Source organism: Melozone crissalis, unplaced genomic scaffold, assembly GCF_028551555.1.
Source record: "Melozone crissalis strain CALT ecotype California unplaced genomic scaffold, PUWL_Pcris_2 ptg000033l_1, whole genome shotgun sequence".
NCBI classification, from domain to species: Eukaryota; Metazoa; Chordata; class Aves; order Passeriformes; family Passerellidae; genus Melozone; species Melozone crissalis.
Genome location: NW_026535811.1, coordinates 9,505,803 through 9,525,489, shown reverse-complemented (window position 1 = coordinate 9,525,489; position 19,687 = coordinate 9,505,803). Strand labels below are relative to the sequence as shown.

The 19,687-nt window shown below is 45.9% G+C and overlaps 1 protein-coding gene across 1 annotated transcript; it reads left to right on the top strand.

Annotated features, from left to right (window-relative positions):
- The first annotated feature begins 6,539 nt into the window (after positions 1-6,539).
- PTHLH (parathyroid hormone like hormone) lies at positions 6,540-12,629 on the top strand. The gene is made up of 2 exons (XM_054282185.1): positions 6,540-6,640; positions 12,203-12,629. The coding sequence occupies exons 1-2, from the start codon at positions 6,540-6,542 to the stop codon at positions 12,627-12,629; spliced, it is 528 nt and encodes a 175-aa protein (XP_054138160.1).
- Positions 12,630-19,687: the final 7,058 nt, after the last annotated feature.

Genomic DNA, 19,687 nt, shown 5'->3' with positions numbered 1-19,687 from the left:
TAGAGAAGGGATGGCCATATAAGACGCTGACCACCATCCAAATGCAGTGCACAAAGAGAAGCAGTCTGGCTTCAATGAGAGCTGGACTGGATCCCATGACTTCTGGGAAGAGGTTAAAGATGCAGCTTGTTCAGTGGGAGTTAGGGATATGAAAGCAGATAATTAATGTGGTGTGAAAGAAGAGAATACAGGATCATTTTACTTGCATATGAGCAAAGGAAGGAAGAAAGCACATCTGAGTCAAAGCAGAGGATGCACCTAACAGTTGCAGTCATCTCTACTTTTTAAAGCAAGAAGCAGAAAAATTCCTGGAAGGCAGACTGGGGATTACCAAAAATAATTAGGTTAACAAAACCAAAATGCATAAAACAAAGATATGTACTTCAGAAATGTTAGCTAATAGAGGCTATGCTCAAGGTAGAGCTTGTGATGGTGCCTTTCTGTCCAGAATCACAGGCATGACTTCAGGCTTCACACAAACCTGTTCTCTCCATCAGTGTGGAAAGGCAGCCTGTCTTCTCAGCTGGGAAGTCAAATGAGACTAGATGATCCAAACTACAACTTTCTCTTGTGCTCCATGAGCTAGAGGAATGGAAATGATTGAGCAAAACCATATCCAAGGAAAACACACCCCAACTCTGCTAGCCCTGTGTGGCTATGGTAAAGCCACAGCCTTTTTGCTCATATAATCTTCAAAGATGATAAAGATAAAGATAAAGGTAAAGATAAAGGGAAAGGGAAAGGGAAAAGGAAAGATAAAGATAAAGATAAGATAAAGGTAATGGTAAAGGTAAAGGTAAAGATAGATAAAGATAGATAAAGAGGAAGATGAAGAGGAAGATGAAGAGGAAGATGAAGATGAAGACGAAGACGAAGACGAAGACGAAGACGAAGACAAAGACAAAGACAAAGACAAAGACAAAGATAAGATAAAGATAAAGATAGGATAAAGAAAGTATGTCTTAACCACACCAGCCCTGTGTGCCACCAGAGAAGGAGACTTTTTCTTAGCTCACCCCTTCTCTTCTCTGCTTTCAATTCCTTTCCATTGTCGTATGATGGCTGGCTGGACTTCTCTTTTTTTAACCAAAAAAAATTCCAAGAATAATTTCTCAGAATAACTGTTTGGGGGGATTTTTTTCCTTTATTAAGCATTCAGTTTTCACCCATTGGAAAATATCAATTCATCACCAATGTAATCAGGAATGGTTTTAAGTCTGGGATGGGAAGGAGCTGAGGGAAACTGAGAGTCCAGGAATTAGAACTCTGAATCAGAGAAAGGGAGGACTTGACCTCTGGTGTCCCACAGCCCGGATGAGTACATTAACCACTAAGCCATTCCAAGGCAGGAGGTGAGTCTGTCTCGTCTCAGAAAAGTGTCTAAAGGGATGGATTTTGTTCCAGCACAGCGCAAAAACAAATTACAAATCTTTCCCCCCCCTCCACCTCTTCTTCTTTAAATTGAATTCTTGTTCTCCAGCCAGCCCAGCTTGGTATTAGTTTTGTGTGAGTTAAACAGACCAGACACGTTTCTTCCTGTTGGTATTTGATAGATATTCGGTAAAAGGGGGAAAAAAGAAAAAAAAAAAAGAAAAGAAAAAAAAAAAAAGAAAGGAAAAAAAAAAAAAAGTTCGGTGTGTGTTTAGGTGTGTTTCAAGCTGGAGTCAAGGGCAGAGAGGGAACGAGGAGCTCCAGGCCATGGCCGCACCACCATGGACAGCGCCCCGGGGCTGGAGCGGGGCCACGGAGCTGCCCCGGGATCCATCGCCGCCTCCTCTCGCCGTCTGCCGGGTTCTAGGAACCAGACAGAAGATCTGGCAAAGCTCTCCTCCTCCTCGGTTCCACGCAGCTTTTTTTGTGGTGGTTTTTTTTGGGGGTTTTTTTTTTTTTTTTGGTTTTTTTTTTTTTGCTTTGCCCCCATCCCGGCCCCGCCCGCCCTTTCTCGAGTGCATTAAATTGAATGCATATTGTCCAAATAAACGGCTTCGTTGTGTCAATAGCTGGGCTGGGGAACTCCGGCCGCCCCCGGGGTGCGAGAGGCGGCTCTGCTCAGCCACTCTAATAAAGGACATTGCTGTGCTCACATGGAGCACCACGGAACGTCTGGGGCTTGCTGATGGGGAGGGGGGAAGCGCGTTTCTCCTTCTCCACGAGCAATCCTGTCACTCAGTGCGAAGATGACACCATGTCAGACGTGGAAGAAGGAGTTTCTCATTCCCGACGGGGAGGCAGAGGAGAGGAGAGCACCCTTCATAAGCACTGCATAGCACAGCAGGGCTGGAATGAGTGTGTGCTACAAAGTCTGCCCCAATCTGCGAGCAATTGCACCGCAGCCCTGTCCTCAAGCCCACCCTCGGAAAAATATTCCGGGGCTTCGCACCTCGCCTGCAGAGAGCCGAGCTCGCTGGTTTTAACCCCGCCGGATCGGAGAGGCTGGGCAAACCAGGGGATTTCTGGTCCTGGCAGGACGAGTGCAGCGATCCCTGTGGTGCCGCTCCCTTCCCATCCCCGCCAGGCTCTGCAGCCTGTGTGTTTTTGTGCTGAACACCATTTTTTTCCACCCCGGGAAGGCTGGGGAGGTGAAACTCCCCGCCTGAACCGAAGCCCTGGACGGGTGCAACTGAGGTTATAGAAATCCGGGAGGGGAAATGACGAAAATGCTTTATTGTGAATAAAACAAGAGGGAGGAGGGAGAGGCGGAACTTCGCGGAGGTGAGGGATGGGAAGTTCGCGGAGCTGAGGATTTATCCCGTCTCCGAGCGCCGGGCGGGGGTTTAGTCATTATTTCCCTTTCTCCCTGGGGCTGCAAGGGCATCTCCTGCCCTGAGAGCTGAACCTGCCCCAGCCCTCGCTGGGTTTTGTTTCGCTCCTTGAGCGGCTTCTGGGGGCAGCTCAAGGCAGAGCCGCTGGCCCTGTTCCCCGCCCGGGAAAACCTGGGAAAGGGACTTATCTCTCCAGCCAAGCTCCCGGGTCAACCTCCTCGTAGAAAAGCTGATTTATGCCTGTTTATACGTATGGAAAAAAGGAGGCAGAAGCCAAGCGCGGCATCCCTCCAAAATCTCATTGTGTTTGAGGCGGGAAGACGGCAGATAGTGGAGTCAGAAAACTTAAAGTGATAAAGTTTGCCTTGTCGCGGCGGAGAGGGCTCGGTCAGCAGGGCAAACACGGGGTTTTGCCTCACCTGTGCACGGCTGGAGCCTTTCCCGGGGCAGACAGAACCAGGGGCTCTCCCCGCGCATCCCGGCTGCAGAAACCTTTGACAGCCCCGCAAAGGTGTTGCGGGATTTTCCCGCCCCAGACGCCGGGCCAGCCGTGCCCGGGGGGCTCGGGGAGCGCAGCCGTGCTCGGCACAGGTGTGGGGGGTGGAATCCTGAAGCTCCCAAAGCCGGTCCGTGCCCCAGCCCAGCCCATCCCTTCTCTTCCCTCCGAGGCCGGGCACACCGGGCGATGCTGCAGGTGGAGCATCCCCCGCGGCATCCTGCGGGAAGGGAAGGCTTGAACCGCAGCTGAGGGGGCTTTTGTGCCCATCCTGCCCACGGAGGGGGGCTCAGGCTTGCGGTGAGGCTTGGGACCAGGATTTTGCTCACGGGAACCAGAGTTTGCTCCTTTGTGTACGTGGCAGGTGACAAGGCGCTGCTGCGCCCTCGGGGAGCAAGGAGGGCATGGGGTTACAGTGACTCTCCCAAAATCCTTTGGCATTGCTCAGCCCCTGCCGGATTAGCACAGCCATAGTTGGGTTGTGCTAATGTTTTTTTTTTTTCTCTCTTCCCTCTTCCTTTTTTTTTTTTTTTTTTTTTTTCCCAAGCCCACTGAGGCAGAGAAGAGGCAAACTCAGCCATAGGAAGGTGGTTAGTGATGTCACAAGTTTGGTCTTTTCAATAAAAGCAATGGAGAAGGGTCTCCCTCACTATATATATTAGGGGAAGCTTCTGTTCTTCATAATAAAAAGAGCAGCAAGGGAGAAAAGCACCTGCTTTTAGCACCCTTTATTTAGCCTTTAGCTGTTACAGGCAGAATCAAAGCTCTGTAGACTGGATTTTTGAAAAGCATTACCTTTATTTTTTAAAATTTTTTATTCATTTATCTTCTTTTTTCCTTCTTTTTCTTTTTTTTTTCTTCATTTTTCTCCTTTTTAAGCATAGAACATAGTTTTGGAAGCGATTGCTGAGAAGAGCAACCACTGTTGGCCAGAGTGATCTCTGAGAGGCACAGACAGCTGTAACTCAAGGAAAAGGTGAAGTGATAAATTGAGAAGAAACTTCAGGATTCTGAGTTTATAGAGGCTATTTACTTTTCCTGAGTCTGTAAAGGATGATGTGTGTTGGGTTTTTGGTGTATTTTTTTTTTTTTTAAGAATTCATTTCTGGGGAGAGAAAATTCTAAAAATATTTGATGGAAATTTTACTTTTAACATGAGCAATACACCTTATGAGTTTGTGGGGGTTGTTTTCTGGGGATGTCACGATTATTTTTAATTAGTCGAAAGGGCAGTGTAAATCAAAGACGCCTATTAGCTAAACATTTTAATTTATAGCCTACCAGGCGTTCAGTTCAGGGAATTTATTTCCAGCACAAACGATTTAACGTTTTCAGCATGATTTCTATTTCAGCCTTTATGCTGTTTTATTTGCCTGTGCGGTGTGGAATCTGTGCTTTTAAACCGCGTCAGCTTAACTTCAAATAACCTGCAGGTAGAAAAACCGCTTTGCTTTGCGCCTCAACCCTCCCGGAGCGCCTGCATTGACTCGGGGGCAGGATGAGAAGGAGCCGGCACGCCTCAGTGTGCTTTGTTGCGGCTGGTGAGGGTGTTGGGAAAGCATTCCCTGTAAATCAGGCTGTCAGCGGCTCCACGGGCTCCGGGAGCATCCCGGGATGCTGCGGTCACGGAGCGGCGCTCCCAGGTGTGCGGGGAGCTGGGCGAGCAGGGCTTTCCCTCGGGATGGGGCTGGGGGCGAGGGCAGCGCTGCCCTGGCTCTGTCCCCGCGTCCCCCTGGAGCAGCGGGGCAGCGCCAACAGGCTGGAGAGGCGTCACCTTCGCTTTCACAGCGGTGCTGTCCCGGCACGGAAAAGTTTGGTGCCTCCAAAATTTGTGTCGGTGCCCGCCGTGTTTCGGGGCTAACCGGGTTTAACCGGGGCTCCCGTCCCAGCGCAGCCCCGCGCCCTGGCCAGGCTGAGAAGCAGGGCGAAGTGGAAGGCGAAAAAAAGGGAGAGGAGGAGAAAACTTTCCACTGGTTTACTTTTTTGGCCAGGAGCGCCTGTTCATAGAGCGCGAGTCCTCCCCCCAGCCCTGCCCCTGCGCTCCCTCCCTCGCCGCACAATTAGCATCATTAGGAGCCGACCCTCCGGCTAATAGGGGAGCGGCGAGCAGCCACGGTAGGTGCAAGGAGAGGCGGCGGCAGTCCCGGGCAGCGCTCGGGGGCTTGAGCTAAAAAGCGCTCCCAGCGATGGGAGGAATCCCCGCGGCAGGGGAGACGCTGGCCCGGGGGTAAACGCAGAAAGGGAGAGGTGGAAGGTGAGCGGGAGAGGAGTGAGGCTGCAGGAGGTGCGGAGAGCTTGCTCGGAGTGCTCGGGTCCGCTCAGTGCGTGTGCTGCCGGGTGTTTCCCTTTCTTCGCTCCTCTTTGGAGCAGCGCTGACTCCCAGTCTCCGTTTTGGCCGCGGGTGTCCCGCCCGGGCTCTCGCTCTCTCCGCACATGTTCCTAGGGCGCCATCTCTTTGCAAAACCCTCCGTCCTGCCGCAGGTCTCCCAGAGGCTGCTCCGGAGCGTGTGAACATCGCGGGCTGCAGCCCAGTCCAACCTGCCGAGCCAAGCGTGATTCCCGACCCCTTCCCAGCCCGACCTGCCCGGCCCCGGAGCCTCCCGGGGCTGCCGCTCCTCCCAGACCGCTCGGGCTCTCTAGATCTCTGCTTGCTTCTCTCCTTGTCACCGCTTGTCTCTTTCCTTGTTGGGGACCAAAACTTTTCTGGCAGCTGGAGACGCGAACCTGACCCTTTTTTTTATTTTCGCTGAGGTATTACTGAAAGGCAGATGCGGGGATGCGTTCCGCCTCAGCCTGTGTGTGTGTTTTGTGTGTCCGCGCGTGTTTACAGGGGAGCGAGCAGCTGAGCTGACTTTTGGGAATCTTTCCTTATCTGCAAAGAGGGCTTCTGCTGTAGCATAAAGCCCTGAGAGGGTGGCTCAGCGGACTAGAACTAAGCAGCGCTCAGGGAGCTCGCTGAGCCCCGCTCTAACCCTGCTCAGACGAGAGCTGGATGCTTTTTGAACTCATACCGAGAGAGATCTTGCCTGCGGGCAGCGAGAGACAGAGAGAGGGAGGGAGGGAGGGAAAGAGGGAGGGAGGGAGAGGCAGACAGCAAGGAAGGGAGAGAGACAGAGCGAAGTTTGGAAGGAGTGAGCCGAGAGCTCAGAAAGTTTGTTTTTCCTTCAGAGCCTCGGAGCTGGTAGAGCCGGAGCGGGGACTCCTTGAGGACGGCGCTGGCGCATCTGTCCCTGGGGACTGACCTCTCTTTCCTTGCAGGTTTTTAAGCCCCCGAGGATACAATGTTCGCTAAACTCTTCCAGCAGTGGAGTTTCGCAGTGTTCCTGCTGAGTTATTCCGTGCCCTCCCACGGGAGATCAGTCGAGGGGATCAGCCGCAGACTGTGAGTTTCTCTTTTTCTTTTCTTCTTCGCCTTTGGCTTCTATCCGCCCTGGCTGCGGCGGCGGGGCCGTGGGGAAGGAGGGAAGGAGGGATGGAGGAATGGAGTGATGGAGGGAGGGATGGAGAGAAGGAGGGAAGGAGGGAGCCCGGGAGGCTCCGCAGCGCTGCCGGCTCTGTGCGGGGCCGGCCCGGGTTACCTGCCCGGGTTACCTGTCCCAGGTGCTCACCTGAGAGCCAGGAGGAGGCACTGGGGAAAGAAAAGGGCGTTTTGCAGCTGTCTGACCTTACAGAGCTCCGGGAAAGGTGATGTGAAAGCTCAGGGGCTTCTCCTCCCACACATCTGGGTGATTGTTGTGCAGCTGCCCGGGACCCAGGCAGGGAGCATCCCGGTTTATCCAAATGCTGTGTGTGTGTTACACTGAATTACAGACACTTCCCGGGCTCTGGCGTGGAGCCAATATTGATAGGGGTAGGGGAAACATGCAGAAATGAGGGCCATCGTGACACTGAGGTACTGAACAATTCCTTTGGACTTCTCCCACTTCAGGGGGAAAAGAATCCAAAAGGAGTCCAGTATCTTACTTATAGGCAGAGGCATAGTTTTTGATAAATGATAGTGTAACTTAAGACAGTCTGTTCAGGAAATGACCTTTTTGCTTCTTCCAAAACAATCAGCCTGGTTTATAGTAATAGCCGTACACAAAGTGCAGGAGAGGGCTCTGTGCTGATGCAGGAGCAGCTCTCTCACACATCCAACTCGCTGGCTTTCTCTGGACTTGCATCAGATTTTCTAAGGAAGAAACACCTCAGCCACACTGGGGAGGGCTGTATTGTTACTCAGTTCCAAAGGAAGCCAAGTTGGAGAAAGAGTGCCGGAAAATCCGATCACAACTTACAGGGAAACATGACACAGCAAACAATTTCAGATGGGTTTCCTTGTAAATGTTTTATTGCATACATAAAGAAAAGATCTCCAAATAGCATTTCCTCTGCCAGTTAAGCAACACACATAATAATAATAATGATAATTAAAAAAAACCCCAAACACCCAAAAGAAAAAAAAAATAATTACCCCAGGTGAAGCGACTTCAGACACACCTAAAGTTTGGCACCAGGCAGAGAGCTATTACAAATCTCCTACAGCAAATTGTGTAGAACATGTTATTGCTGATAATGTTACAGTGTATTATTCTCAGTCCATTAACTTTTAACTGCTTTGTACTCCTGAAAGCTCTTCTTGGGCTGTTTCTTTCTTTTGGGACCATATTGTATAGAGAAATCAAACTTCAGTTTCAAAAATAAATAAAAAAAAAGAAAATACTTGAAGTGCAGTTAGATGCTGTTATTTTCTTGGCTAGGAAACTCTGAACTGGATCTAAGCCAAAATTGGTTGTAAAAAAAAAAAAAAGAAAAAGATTTGCAGAGAAATACTCTTTCTCTTTTTGAAGTTAGCGCAGTTCTAACACTTGTTTTTAAAGGTCAGGATTAGAGGTCTTCCCAACTTCCCCATTCTGTCCTGACAGGGGGGAAGAAAAGTGTAAGCTAACCAGTGAAAAGGCATTTCTCAGCCCCCTCTTTGCTCTGGCATGTAAAACACACGCGAGAAACCAGTCAGCTGTCAGTTAGTGGCATTCGTGTAGTTTTGTTTGTGGGCACAGCACAAACACAGACACCACACTCAAACATGTGTCCTGTTTTAATATCACCACAAACCATTCCTAGAGTTAATGGTTAATAACTCATTTAGGCTTCGAGATTTTTTTTCTCTCAGTCAAAAACTTCAGCCAGTAGTGGATGAAAATACTGAAGCACATTATTATAGACATGCAAAAATAATCAAAATTACATAGGCCTGGTTCTACAGGCTTTGCTGAAGCAAATATCTCATGGCAAGCAACAGTAAATTTTCCCAAGAAAAGATTTCCAGACATGTTATTTGTTATAGGAGTGCATTAGCTGCTAAAGAACTTCTGAGAAACCAGTAATGTCTCAAAATGAAATTACATATTTTTATCGTCATGTCCAGACATCGCAGCATCGTGTCCCTAGATCTGTTCAAAATATTTTTGTGAAGCCTGAGATAGGTTGAGCAGATTTCCCTCCCTTTGGAGTCAGTGGCAAGGGCGCTCACAGTCTTGCAAAATACAGAGAGCTGACTGAATCCTCCTCAGTTATTTTGCTGAATTTAGGATCAGACCCAACATGAACAGTCAAAGATAATAACAGCTAAATAAGAGCAGCCCTCTGAGATAGAAAGTGGTAGCTTGAAGAATGTTGCCTTTTAGAAATCCTGGATATCTCAAGGAAAAAAAAAAAAAAGGAATGTGCCTGAAAAGAGCAGCTTATCTGGAAGTACGTGAAGTCAGGATAGTCACAAGTCATGGATTTCTGCTTCTCTCCCCATGAGGAGACACTCAGCCTCATGTGTACACAGTGTACTTGGATCCAGTCATTAGTTTGGATGCTCTGGTCAAGCACAAACCATCATCATCCCTCCCTCAAAAGTGTCTGCCACATGCAAGCTTAGCATTTACTGCTCTTGGTTTGAGTACAGGATCCTTCTCCTTGGAGGAGAGGTGTGTTTTACAGAAGGATGGAAGGGACCTCTAGTGGGTCATCTTAACCCTAACAGCCTGATGTTTTTTTGCATATTGTGGCCACTATATGTGTGAATGCAATCATTGCAGCCTCCATTGCCTTCCTGCTGTGAGTGTGTGGGTGAGATATTGTTGATATCTCCATTATGAAGCACTCCTTACATCAGTCCTCTTGGGCAAGCCTTTCTCCATGGCTTACAAACCCAGGAGTTGTTTGAATAACTGAGGCAGAAAGAGGCAGGAGGTCACAGAGATATGTATCTACCACATCTTTGTTTCAAGGAGGTTTTTTTGGTCTAGAGTATACAAAGGAAGCTGGTAGGCAAAATGTAATCCTTAAGTCTGGCTGAGTAATAGAAGTCATGTGAAATGTAACACTACATAATGTTATACAATCATCTGGAATAGCAGAATGTTATTTGGGGCCAGACTTGATGCTAAATATCATACAGACATTTAAAGAGAAACCTTCCCTCTTTGGCACACCAGTGCCTCACACGTCAATCCCTGCATTATTTTGGAAATGCATACTCACTCAAGATGTAGATCTTGTAATGCTCTCTGACTGCCTTGTGTGTACTGGAACCAAATGTTTAGCTCTCAGCTCTGTAAAATGGAATAGGCTTTCAATCAAGAGGACTTTAATAACAGGCTTTGGAGAGTCGAGATTTTGTCACAGTGGGGAAGTTGACCAAATACACATTAGAGGATTAAGGCAGCTTTGGGTTGTCTGTGATAGAAGGAATTATCCTTGGTAGTTCACAAGAGGCAGTAGGAAAGCTTTGCTCATCACATGAGACAGTGGTTTACACTCCCTAAAGCACAGGGATTTCATACACTTTCTATGAACTAGGAGGGTGAAAGCAGAACTGCATTTCCCATGGAAATTTGCTGAGAAAACAGACTCCTGAAGCTCAGAATGTGACCTGAGTCACACTGGACAGCCTGACAGGCAGCACAGAGGCAGTCGGGGTGAACACAGGGTGCTGGGCTTGCCACTCAGGCTGACCCTCATGAGAAGGGTGTTGGAGATGGCTCTTGTTCAAAAAACTTCTTCTGAGGCAGATCACAAGCTTGTGCTAATGGTCACAGCTGCAGTGAAGGGAAAGACAATATAGGATCAGCTGAATGCATTATCACATTGCATTTTTGCTTAGGGACATTTAGAAGAGGGGCATAAAATATTTGTCCTAAAGGCTGAAGTCATCCAAAACTGATTTTGGGACACTTAAAACACAGACAATATTTGATGGCATGTGCACTCACCAGCCTCTGTATGTGCAGAGCTGATTTTGAGCAAGATTTTGACAGTCATCTTCCAGTCTCATTGTGGAATGGGGGAAAGCTGCTGTTTGAATTTTGCACTGAGCAATAGAGATGTAGTGTCACTACAATCCATCACTTGAACCCAATACTCAAAAAGTAAATTATATAATACTCTACAAGACAGAAATTGAAGGGGATGCTCTTAGAACAGAGCTGCTTGAAATTGCCAACTTCCAATAGCTCTGCTGTTGATCAAGTCATAAACCTGACGAGTTTGGCTGAGGGGACTGAGAAAGAGAACCTGCAGAGCACTCCCAAATATTTTGCATTTTCAAATCTGGAAATGTAGCAGGAAAAAGAGGGATGGGATGGAAGGAATATTCACTCTCAGTGATGTGTCTTCTCCCAGTTCACCTGCATGCAGAAACCACTTCTCATCCAGCTAACTGACCAAATGATTGTAGGACAAGCAAGGCAGTGAATGGATTTTCTTTGGCCAGTGAGAATCCAGTCACATGCCATATCCTGATGCAAGAGGAGAGATTCCATGGCCAAACTCTGCATGCTGGAGTAGAGCAATTGGAAGGATAAACTGTATTATTGTATTCATGGGAACATAGCTAAAATCCCAGCTTGTGTTCTGTCTGTGGTTCTCAGCACAGCTGTGCATCTATTCCACTTCAAGAAAAAGGCATGTATTTTCTCACATTTTCCCTGGTTATTTATTATCCAGGTGTCATTTGTAGCTTCTTTCCTCAGATGTTTAATACATTCCTTGCCAGTACAACATCTCTAAAAGACAGATAACTACTCAGCTCCCAGTTCCTTGAAAACAAGGCAGAGCTCAGTGTACCAAAAGGTCAGGATGAACTCTGGAGAAACCACTCTAAAAAAACAAGGATGCTCCTGAAGAAGATCCAGTGAAGAGGGTTAGCATAAAATTCAAACAGCACAGCATACAAGAAATTTGGCCCCAAAAAATTCACACTTCAAGCAATACTAGGAGGGCATCTAAAACAATAATTAGACACAAGTGAGCAAGCAGTAAATCCACAGGAGTGGCTGATCTGCTGATGCTCAGGCTGCCTCCTTGGATAGCTCATTATGGACTGAAGTGCCTGTGCTTTAGGCGCCCAAATTAAAATATTTTTTCCTTACACTCCTGCATTTGCACTTATTTCAATGTAGGAGTAAAATGCACTTTTATGTGCTTGTTTATGTTTTTGAAGTACATGACTGAGCAGAAGAGAATCACTAGAATGATGCTGTATAAACACTGCTTCTGGCTCCAGCACAAGTGCTGGGTTTCCCCTCTCTTGCTGCATTATCTGACCCTTTAGTTTTCCTATCTCTGAGCAGGAGAGATAGGAACTGCCTTCCTGCTTTTACTGCCCCAAGTGTGATATATTAAGAGTCATGATGCTTTCCTAGAACAGGGCAGTGACTAATCCAGCTCCGGTGGTGTGTGATCGGTCAGCTGAGAATTATTACCCGCTTAGGTCTTTCTCTTCTCTGCTGAGAGCAGCTGCTCTGAGGATGAAGCAGGACTTGCTCCAGCACTCTGGCTTCACTGGATGGCTGCAAGCCTGGTACATGGTCACTGTGGCCACCACAGCCAGAGAAGAGAGGAGCTTTGCCAAACACTGGGCAATAACCAAATCCTAAACATTTTTTCCCTCTCCTCTCTTTTCTTCCTTTAGCAAACGGGCTGTATCAGAGCACCAGCTACTGCATGACAAGGGCAAGTCAATCCAAGACTTAAGAAGAAGAATATTCCTCCAAAATTTAATCGAAGGTGTCAACACTGCAGAGATCCGAGCAACGTCGGAGGTGTCGCCGAACCCCAAACCTGCCACCAACACCAAGAACTACCCTGTCCGCTTTGGCAGTGAGGATGAGGGCAGATACCTCACTCAGGAGACAAACAAATCACAGACCTACAAGGAGCAGCCCCTGAAGGCGTCAGGGAAGAAAAAGAAAGCAAAGCCTGGAAAACGTAAGGAGCAAGAGAAGAAAAAGAGGCGAACCCGCTCAGCTTGGCTAAATCCCGGCTCGTACGGCGACGTCGTGACCGAGAGCCCACTCTTGGACATCTCTGTTACTACACACAATCAAACTTTAAGGTAATTCTGCTGTATTCTTTTGGGGAGCATGCCATGTGTTTAACTGAAGTTGTTATCCCTTGGTGGGAGAGGCTGAGGCCAAGGCCTTGCTCAAACTGGGGGTAAAAGCAGATTTTTGTGCTTGTGACTTGGCAGTGACTTTTCAAGCACAGTCTCTGCAGGTAAGTTCCTCTTCCACCTTGCACTCAGGACAGAGCCTTTCTTTCCTATGAGACACAATTCACATAAACAACTTATTGCCAGAATCTGTTCCTGAAGCTGAGTAGCAAGTGAAGGTAATTCTGTAAAAAGGAAGCACATCACAGTCACTAAATTTTCCCTTCCTGCTTTAACCGTAGCGTATCTCACATCGTATCTTGGTCCCACACTTGGGCCTCAGCAGATTGAAAGCTTTGACTTTTATTTAAGGCTTTGCATCCATAAAATGGTGAAGTTTTCTCTCTTTCCTCTCAACACCTCCCCTTTTTGGCAATTTTCCTACCCTTGCTTTACAGTTTTTCATTTCACAGTTTAACCTTAGGGGAGAACATGGAAAAATTTTCTCTCAGTAATATCTGCAAACAACGCAGACCGGCCTTTCACCATAAAATTTTCCCTGCCATTAGGATTTTCTAATTCAGCTCCATCCTTTTGCCAGCTTTTACATTGCTGCTTAAAAATGTTTGGCATTGCTCTTGGAGAGGGACAGGCTTCCCTCATGCATGACAGTAAAGGGATTTTAAGGCAGTGGCCTGGAGACATCAGCCTAGATGTCCCAAGTGAATCATTCCCTTGCAGTCAACTCAGCATGAGTGGAAATCTGCACACTTAGAGACAAAGCCAAGGGTTCCACTCTTCATTCCTCCTCAAATGTTTGCATTTTGCCAGAAAATCCCCATCCTTTTCTCTCCTCCTGCCCTTCACCTTGGCAGAACAGACATCTGAGCAGTGCCACTTGCTTGCAGCAAATCCCTTGGAAAGAGACACCAGCTGTGGGATTTACTGAAAATCCAGCCTGAGTTTAGCTTTACAGGCCACAGTTTGCAATGTTTGCTCCATCACCTCAGCTCCTGCTGGCATCTATCTACAGGAGCTGCCAACACCTGGGGCTGGGCACTCAGACCATGGGCCAGGATATCACAGACCATGAGCAAGGGTATCCCAGACCATAAACCAGGGTATCCCTGGCCATAGACCAGGGTATCCCAGACCATAAACCAGGGTATCCCTGGCCATAAACCAGGATATCCCAGACCATAAACCAGGGTATTCCTGACCATAAACCAGGATATCCCAGACCATAAACCAGGGTATCCCAGACCATAAACCAGGGTATCCCTGACCACAAACCAGGATATCCCAGACCATAAACCAGGGTAACCCTGACCATAAACCGGGGTATTCCTGACCATAAACCAGGATATCCCAGACGATAAACCAGGGTATCCCAGACCATAAACCAGGGTATCCCTGACCACAAACCAGGATATCCCAGACGATAAACCAGGGTAACCCTGACCATAAACCAGGGTATCCCAGACCATAAACCAGGATATCCCAGACCATAAACCAGGATATCCCAGACGATAAACCAGGGTATCCCAGACCATAAACCAGGGTATCCCTGACCGCAAACCAGGATATCCCAGACCATAAACCAGGGTAACCCTGACCATAAACCAGGGTATTCCTGACCGTAAACCAGGGGATCCCAGACCATAAACCAGGGGATCCCAGACCACAGACCAGTTGGTATAACTGTAGCAGGTAGGAGGGAAGTCAGGGACACTGGTTTGTCTCAGCACCTTAGGAAAGGCAAGCTTCAGGATTCCAGTCAGGAGGTTTCAACAGATACCAAGGGGCTGTGTTGGTCGGTAAACAACACCTGTCTTGAGCACAAAGAAATCTAGAATGTAGGAAAAAACATCCTAGGGAATTTCAGCAGTTCATTTTCTTGCTGTGCTGCCTTTGGTGTCCATCTAATGGGATATATAAAAGAGCCACAGGTACAACCCTGCTGATTTTCTCAGTTCAGCCTTTCCGTTTGAAGTGTGTCTGGGTGGCTGAAGGCTCTCAGTTCTACTGTGGAGCCCAACATCCAAATGCAGCATTTCTCACAGATTCCTAAAAATGACCTGCATTTTAGACAATTAATTGGAGATTATTAAACAAGGAGAATCTCTTTAAAAGGAAGAGGGAATTCCTCCTTCACAAGTACAGAGAACATGTTGATTCAGCCCTAACAAACTTGTAGTACCTGAGTTTTTAGTAATCTCAGAAGGCTGGCAGAAGATGTAAACTTTGAGCATGATTTTCACAGTATCTCTGTGCTTCTTTTCTGCTGAACACCCTGGATTAAATCTTCATGCCAATTGTCTCTGATCAGTCTTGAAAACAAAATTTTGGGTTTGGGCCCAAAAAAAAAAATGGACAACAATAATATAAAATCTAGATCTTTTGAGTTTCTACAAGCAGTATCTCATGGAAGAATCCAATCTTGCTAAACCTAGGTCCAAATCAAAGAATGCAGCTTGCAAATTATCATTAGTACAGAGCCCACTGTCAAGATGTGGCTTAGCTTAAACTTTAAAACCAAGCCTAAAATCCAGGCTAAAATGAAAATGTCACCCTCCTAGAAGTAGGCTTGAGTAGTGCAGACACACACACATACAGAGCCATGCTGTATTAATTATGTGCCATTGTTACACCTTTTGGAGTATATCCTGAAATGGACCTTAATATTGTTGGAGGAGGAGCTTCATGCTAGCATTTCCATCCCAGGCACTTTCAAAGTTATTTCTCATGGACATTCCAGCTATATTTCCATTTAAATTAAATTAAGATGCTCTTACTTAATTTCCAAGAAAACCTTTTAAATGGATAAACTCCCAAATGATAGATGTACCCTCCCTTTTAATGTGCATGTTAAGAAAACCTTTTAAACTCTCCAGGAGCTGAGTTTTGCTGTGTCTCACATCCCACGGGCTGTTACCCCCAGCTCTGATGATCAGTCCTGCAGCAGAGGGAATCCCCACTCCATCCTGTATCTCCACATTCCACCCTCGGGTGTTTCCCAGGGAACCCCTAAAAAACACATGTGCTCACAGGGACAGGAGGGGAAAAAGCACCTCAACCCTTCAGCATTTCCTGCAGCACCTCGTGTTGGAGTACAAGGAATCCACTGAAAGCTCTGCTTTGTTCTCATGGGGAGAGAGCAGCCTGCAGCATCCCCTGTCAAGCTCCCAGCTGATTGCTGGGTGCAGCAGGAGCTGCAGGGTGGCAGCATGGCATGGTTGCTTTCTCTCAGGACCAAGCTGTCTGGCTCCCAGAGAGAAAGGTTCAGGATTAGAGGGTTCTCATTCAGGATTATTTTCACTCAGTCAGGCAGAGGAGGAGATGCTATCAAGGGTGTGCCTGCTCTGAGCCCTGAGCTTTGCTGACACACACCACAGCCTAAGGGGTGGTCTATCAGTGGGAAAAAGAGACCAAATAAACTCCATGGCACTGTTTTAATCAGAACATGGCATGAAACCCCAGCAGAATTAACAAAGACTGCTGAATTATTTTTTTTTTCCAGCACTTGACATTTTTATCACAGGGTGATACAATTCTTCTTGCTGTAGCATCACAAATCTCCTTGCATGAGGCTCTAAATAAAGAAAAAGAAAAGCCCCTTTCCATTCCTCTGAGGGTGACAAACTGTGGGTCATCACACTCCTAGAGGGGTTGCATTGAGAAAAACATAACAGAGGTCTTCAATAAATGTCTAAAACTGTGTCATGGTCAAACAACCACTGGCAGATAGTTACTAGCAGGGCACACCTGTTACAGTCTGTGGCACTCTTGATATTGATTCTATGTGCACACATTTGAAGTGAAAATTAATTAATTTTTCTGGTTTTCCTGTCCCTTCTTGTCTTTGCAGGAGGCGCTGACATTTTCAGCAAGAGATATTTGGAAGACACATTGCAGTATTCTGTAATAGTGAACATATGGGAAGTATTAAAATATTTATTACCTGTAAATATTGTAAATGCTCAGAATAAAACCTTTTCCCCCCATTTCCCCAGCTCTCTGAAACTGCACATTTGGTTATTGTGAATTTTCCTTTTTTTTTTTTTTTTGGCTAAGGCTAAGACAATTATTGTTGTCCCATTTACCATAATTTATTTTGTTGACTGGTGTATTTATTTTGTGAACGTATCTTGGTGCTGCTGACTTTCTATATTTTTTGTAACATAATGCACTTTAGATATACATATTGAGTACATTGATAACTGACATAAAATGTTCCTGTTTTGTGGTTGATTTCAATGAATGCCTACATACAATTGTCCAAACTGATTTTCCTTTGTGCATGTATAATAGCAGTATTTTAAAATTTGTAAAGAATGTCTAATAAAATATAATCTAATTAAACCATGACTCAGAAGGAAAAATGCGTTTTTTGGGGAATTTCAAGGGCAGGAACAATTCTTTTATATTTGCTACATCTGAAAATTGTTTTAAATGTAATGCTGTTTACATTGGTCTAAACTCCCACATTTTCACATTAGCTTTCACTTAAAGATCACTCAGAACGTGTTTTTGTTCCAGTGCTCTATTTTGAGTTAGCTTGGTTGCTGAACAACCTGGGGGTGGAGAAAAGGTCCCAGAGCAGGGAAACAGATTCCCAAGCTGGCCAGGCCCAGAATCCCAAGTTTGGCTCTCCATGGATGAGACCAGCTAAGAGAGTCTAAGTCTTCAGATCCTTAAGACTTCATATCCACTGGCTGAAGGAAACACAAGAAAAAAGTCATGGTCTATCACTTTTTCTTGCTTTTATCACTTTCAAATCACAGCAGCTGCTGTGGGGGCAACCTGAGTAAAGGGGAATTGTTTCACAGAGATATCTGAACTTTGCAGAGTCCAACTGAATTTCCTCTGTCCCGCTCCTTCCACACCAGCAGCACCAGAAAAAATGCAAGCATGGAAAAATAAATTACAAATCCTGGGAATTTTGAGATAGTTCTTGTAATTGTTGCTCTGTCCTGTAGTTGCCAAACTTTTCCTTTTTTCTTCTTCTTTCCTTTTTTTTTAAGTGCCATCTTTTTCCATTGCCAAAGTACAGCCATCATGTAATATAAACCAGATGTATTTCTGCTCCCTACCCAATCTTGCAGAAAAACTACCTCCAAGAAAATACAAAAAGCAGGAAAACTTGAGAAAAAAATGACCCATCCTTCCCAATCTGCTTCTCTGAAGTGTGAGATTCAGCGCTTCATTATGTCCAGCTAATTACAGCAGCCACAGAGCACGTGCATGCTGTTTCCTTTTCAGATGAAAAATATTATACATGATGAAGCACAGCACTAAGGAAAAAAGGCAGGGTTTCTGCACATTTTTGACTTGGCCTCCTTGCACATCCTGCCTATTTATAGCATCCAGCTAATGCTTGGATTTATACGACTGAAGTTAACTGCGACATGTTCAGAAGACAATTTTGTATCTCAGGATTACCAGCGTATCCCAGCTGGAACTAAAACTGAAATCTCTGGTGGTCAGAGGCAATTTATCTTCATCAGAAAGGATGAGCCTTGGCAGACAGGGGCCCAAAGAGCAAAAACCAAACCAAAAACCCAAGTGCTTAACCTTGGCCTCCTCATAAGGGGAAAACTGATTTTGAAGTGTCTCTGCTCTGCCCTGTATCCTTCCACTGTCCATTAAGGACATGTGATTTTTTTTCCTGGTTTCCTAGAGGTAAAATCTGCAATTTTGGAGAGTTTAAGCAAAAGTCCTGTTTTTCTGGAAGATATTTGCACAGGCCTTACAAATCTGCATGTGGAGCCTGTGCTTCACAGACTCTGGTTTGAAAGTCGATGCTGCAGACTCCACCAAGCTGAGTGCAATAGTTTTTTGAGCTCTCAGCTTTGCAGGAAAATAAATCCTGAAGATCCCCATTTCTGAGAGAAACTAGAGCAGCTTTGCCTTTCTTGTGGTGGGGGGTAAGATCTCCCAGATATTTCAGTTTCTCCCAGATATTTCAGTTTCAGTTAAACCCTAAAGGTTTAACGAGTCTCAAAGACCCCTGCAGGAGTCAGGACCTAAGAATCAGGACTTATCCTGCTATTTTCTAATGTCCATGACACCAAATGCTGGAGGAGAAAAGAAATAATGCTCAAACTTCAATATTTCATGTTTCACTGAATGACCTCTGAATGAGCAGCCAGAACAGAGGGGGGCAGCTTCTTCCTCTCTTTGCTCCACACCACCCCATCCCAGTGCCTTTTCCCAAGCTCCTTGCTGAGCAGGAGCTGTGGGGAAAATCCTAACCACTTTTTCTTTTTTATTTCCTTTTTTTTTTCTTTTTTGTTAATACAGCCCCTACAATTAGGTAGTGGAAAATTATTTTTTGTGTAATATTTTAGCAAAAAATACAATACAAATGAGAATTTGTGAAAAGATTTTAAAAAAAAATCTTAGTTTTCTATGTAATCGTGTTCATTACAGATTTATATGCACAAAATTTGTTGTAAAAGGGCTAAAGGAAACCTATAGATTTTCCATGATCAAAAACGAAAAACATCAGCAGTGTCTAAATACCTAGTCCATTGGGAATACTCTTAGGAAAATGAATAAAAGGAAATTAAGTAGAAGACAAAAGTGTATAAGTGATTGACTTTTAATCTGGATATTGTTTAAAGGAATGAAACATAAATTACTTTGCCTTCATCCTCTCTGAGCATGGGCCTGCTCAGATGGCAGGGCCTGCACTCCTTGAGGGTTGTGGGATGTGCACAGAGAGTCCTCTCATGCACAGGAGCTGAACCATAAGGAAGGCTTTTGCTGATAAAGGAGATTCCACTGAATTAGTGTGATTTTTTGAAGGTTTACAGCATGCCCAGATGTTCCTCAAGGTGATAAAAGAGCATTCACTGTGCAGAGGATGCCCTTCCAAATTTCCACTTTTTTCTCTGCGAGCCACAGAGGTGCTGGGGCTTCTCAGAAGAAATTCCAAATGATTTTTTACCGTGGGCAACACAATTGGTTTTCCTTAGTTTACATTTAAACACAGAAATTTGGCTGAAATCTCCTGAAAGGCAC

Coding starts and splice junctions, on each gene's coding strand:
- PTHLH (XM_054282185.1), top strand. CDS start 6,540: ATGTTCGCTAAACTCTTCCAGCAGTGGAGTTTCGCAGTGTTCCTGCTG. Junction 6,641..12,202: donor GAGGGGATCAGCCGCAGACT/GTGAGTTTCTCT, acceptor TTCTTCCTTTAG/CAAACGGGCTGTATCAGAGC.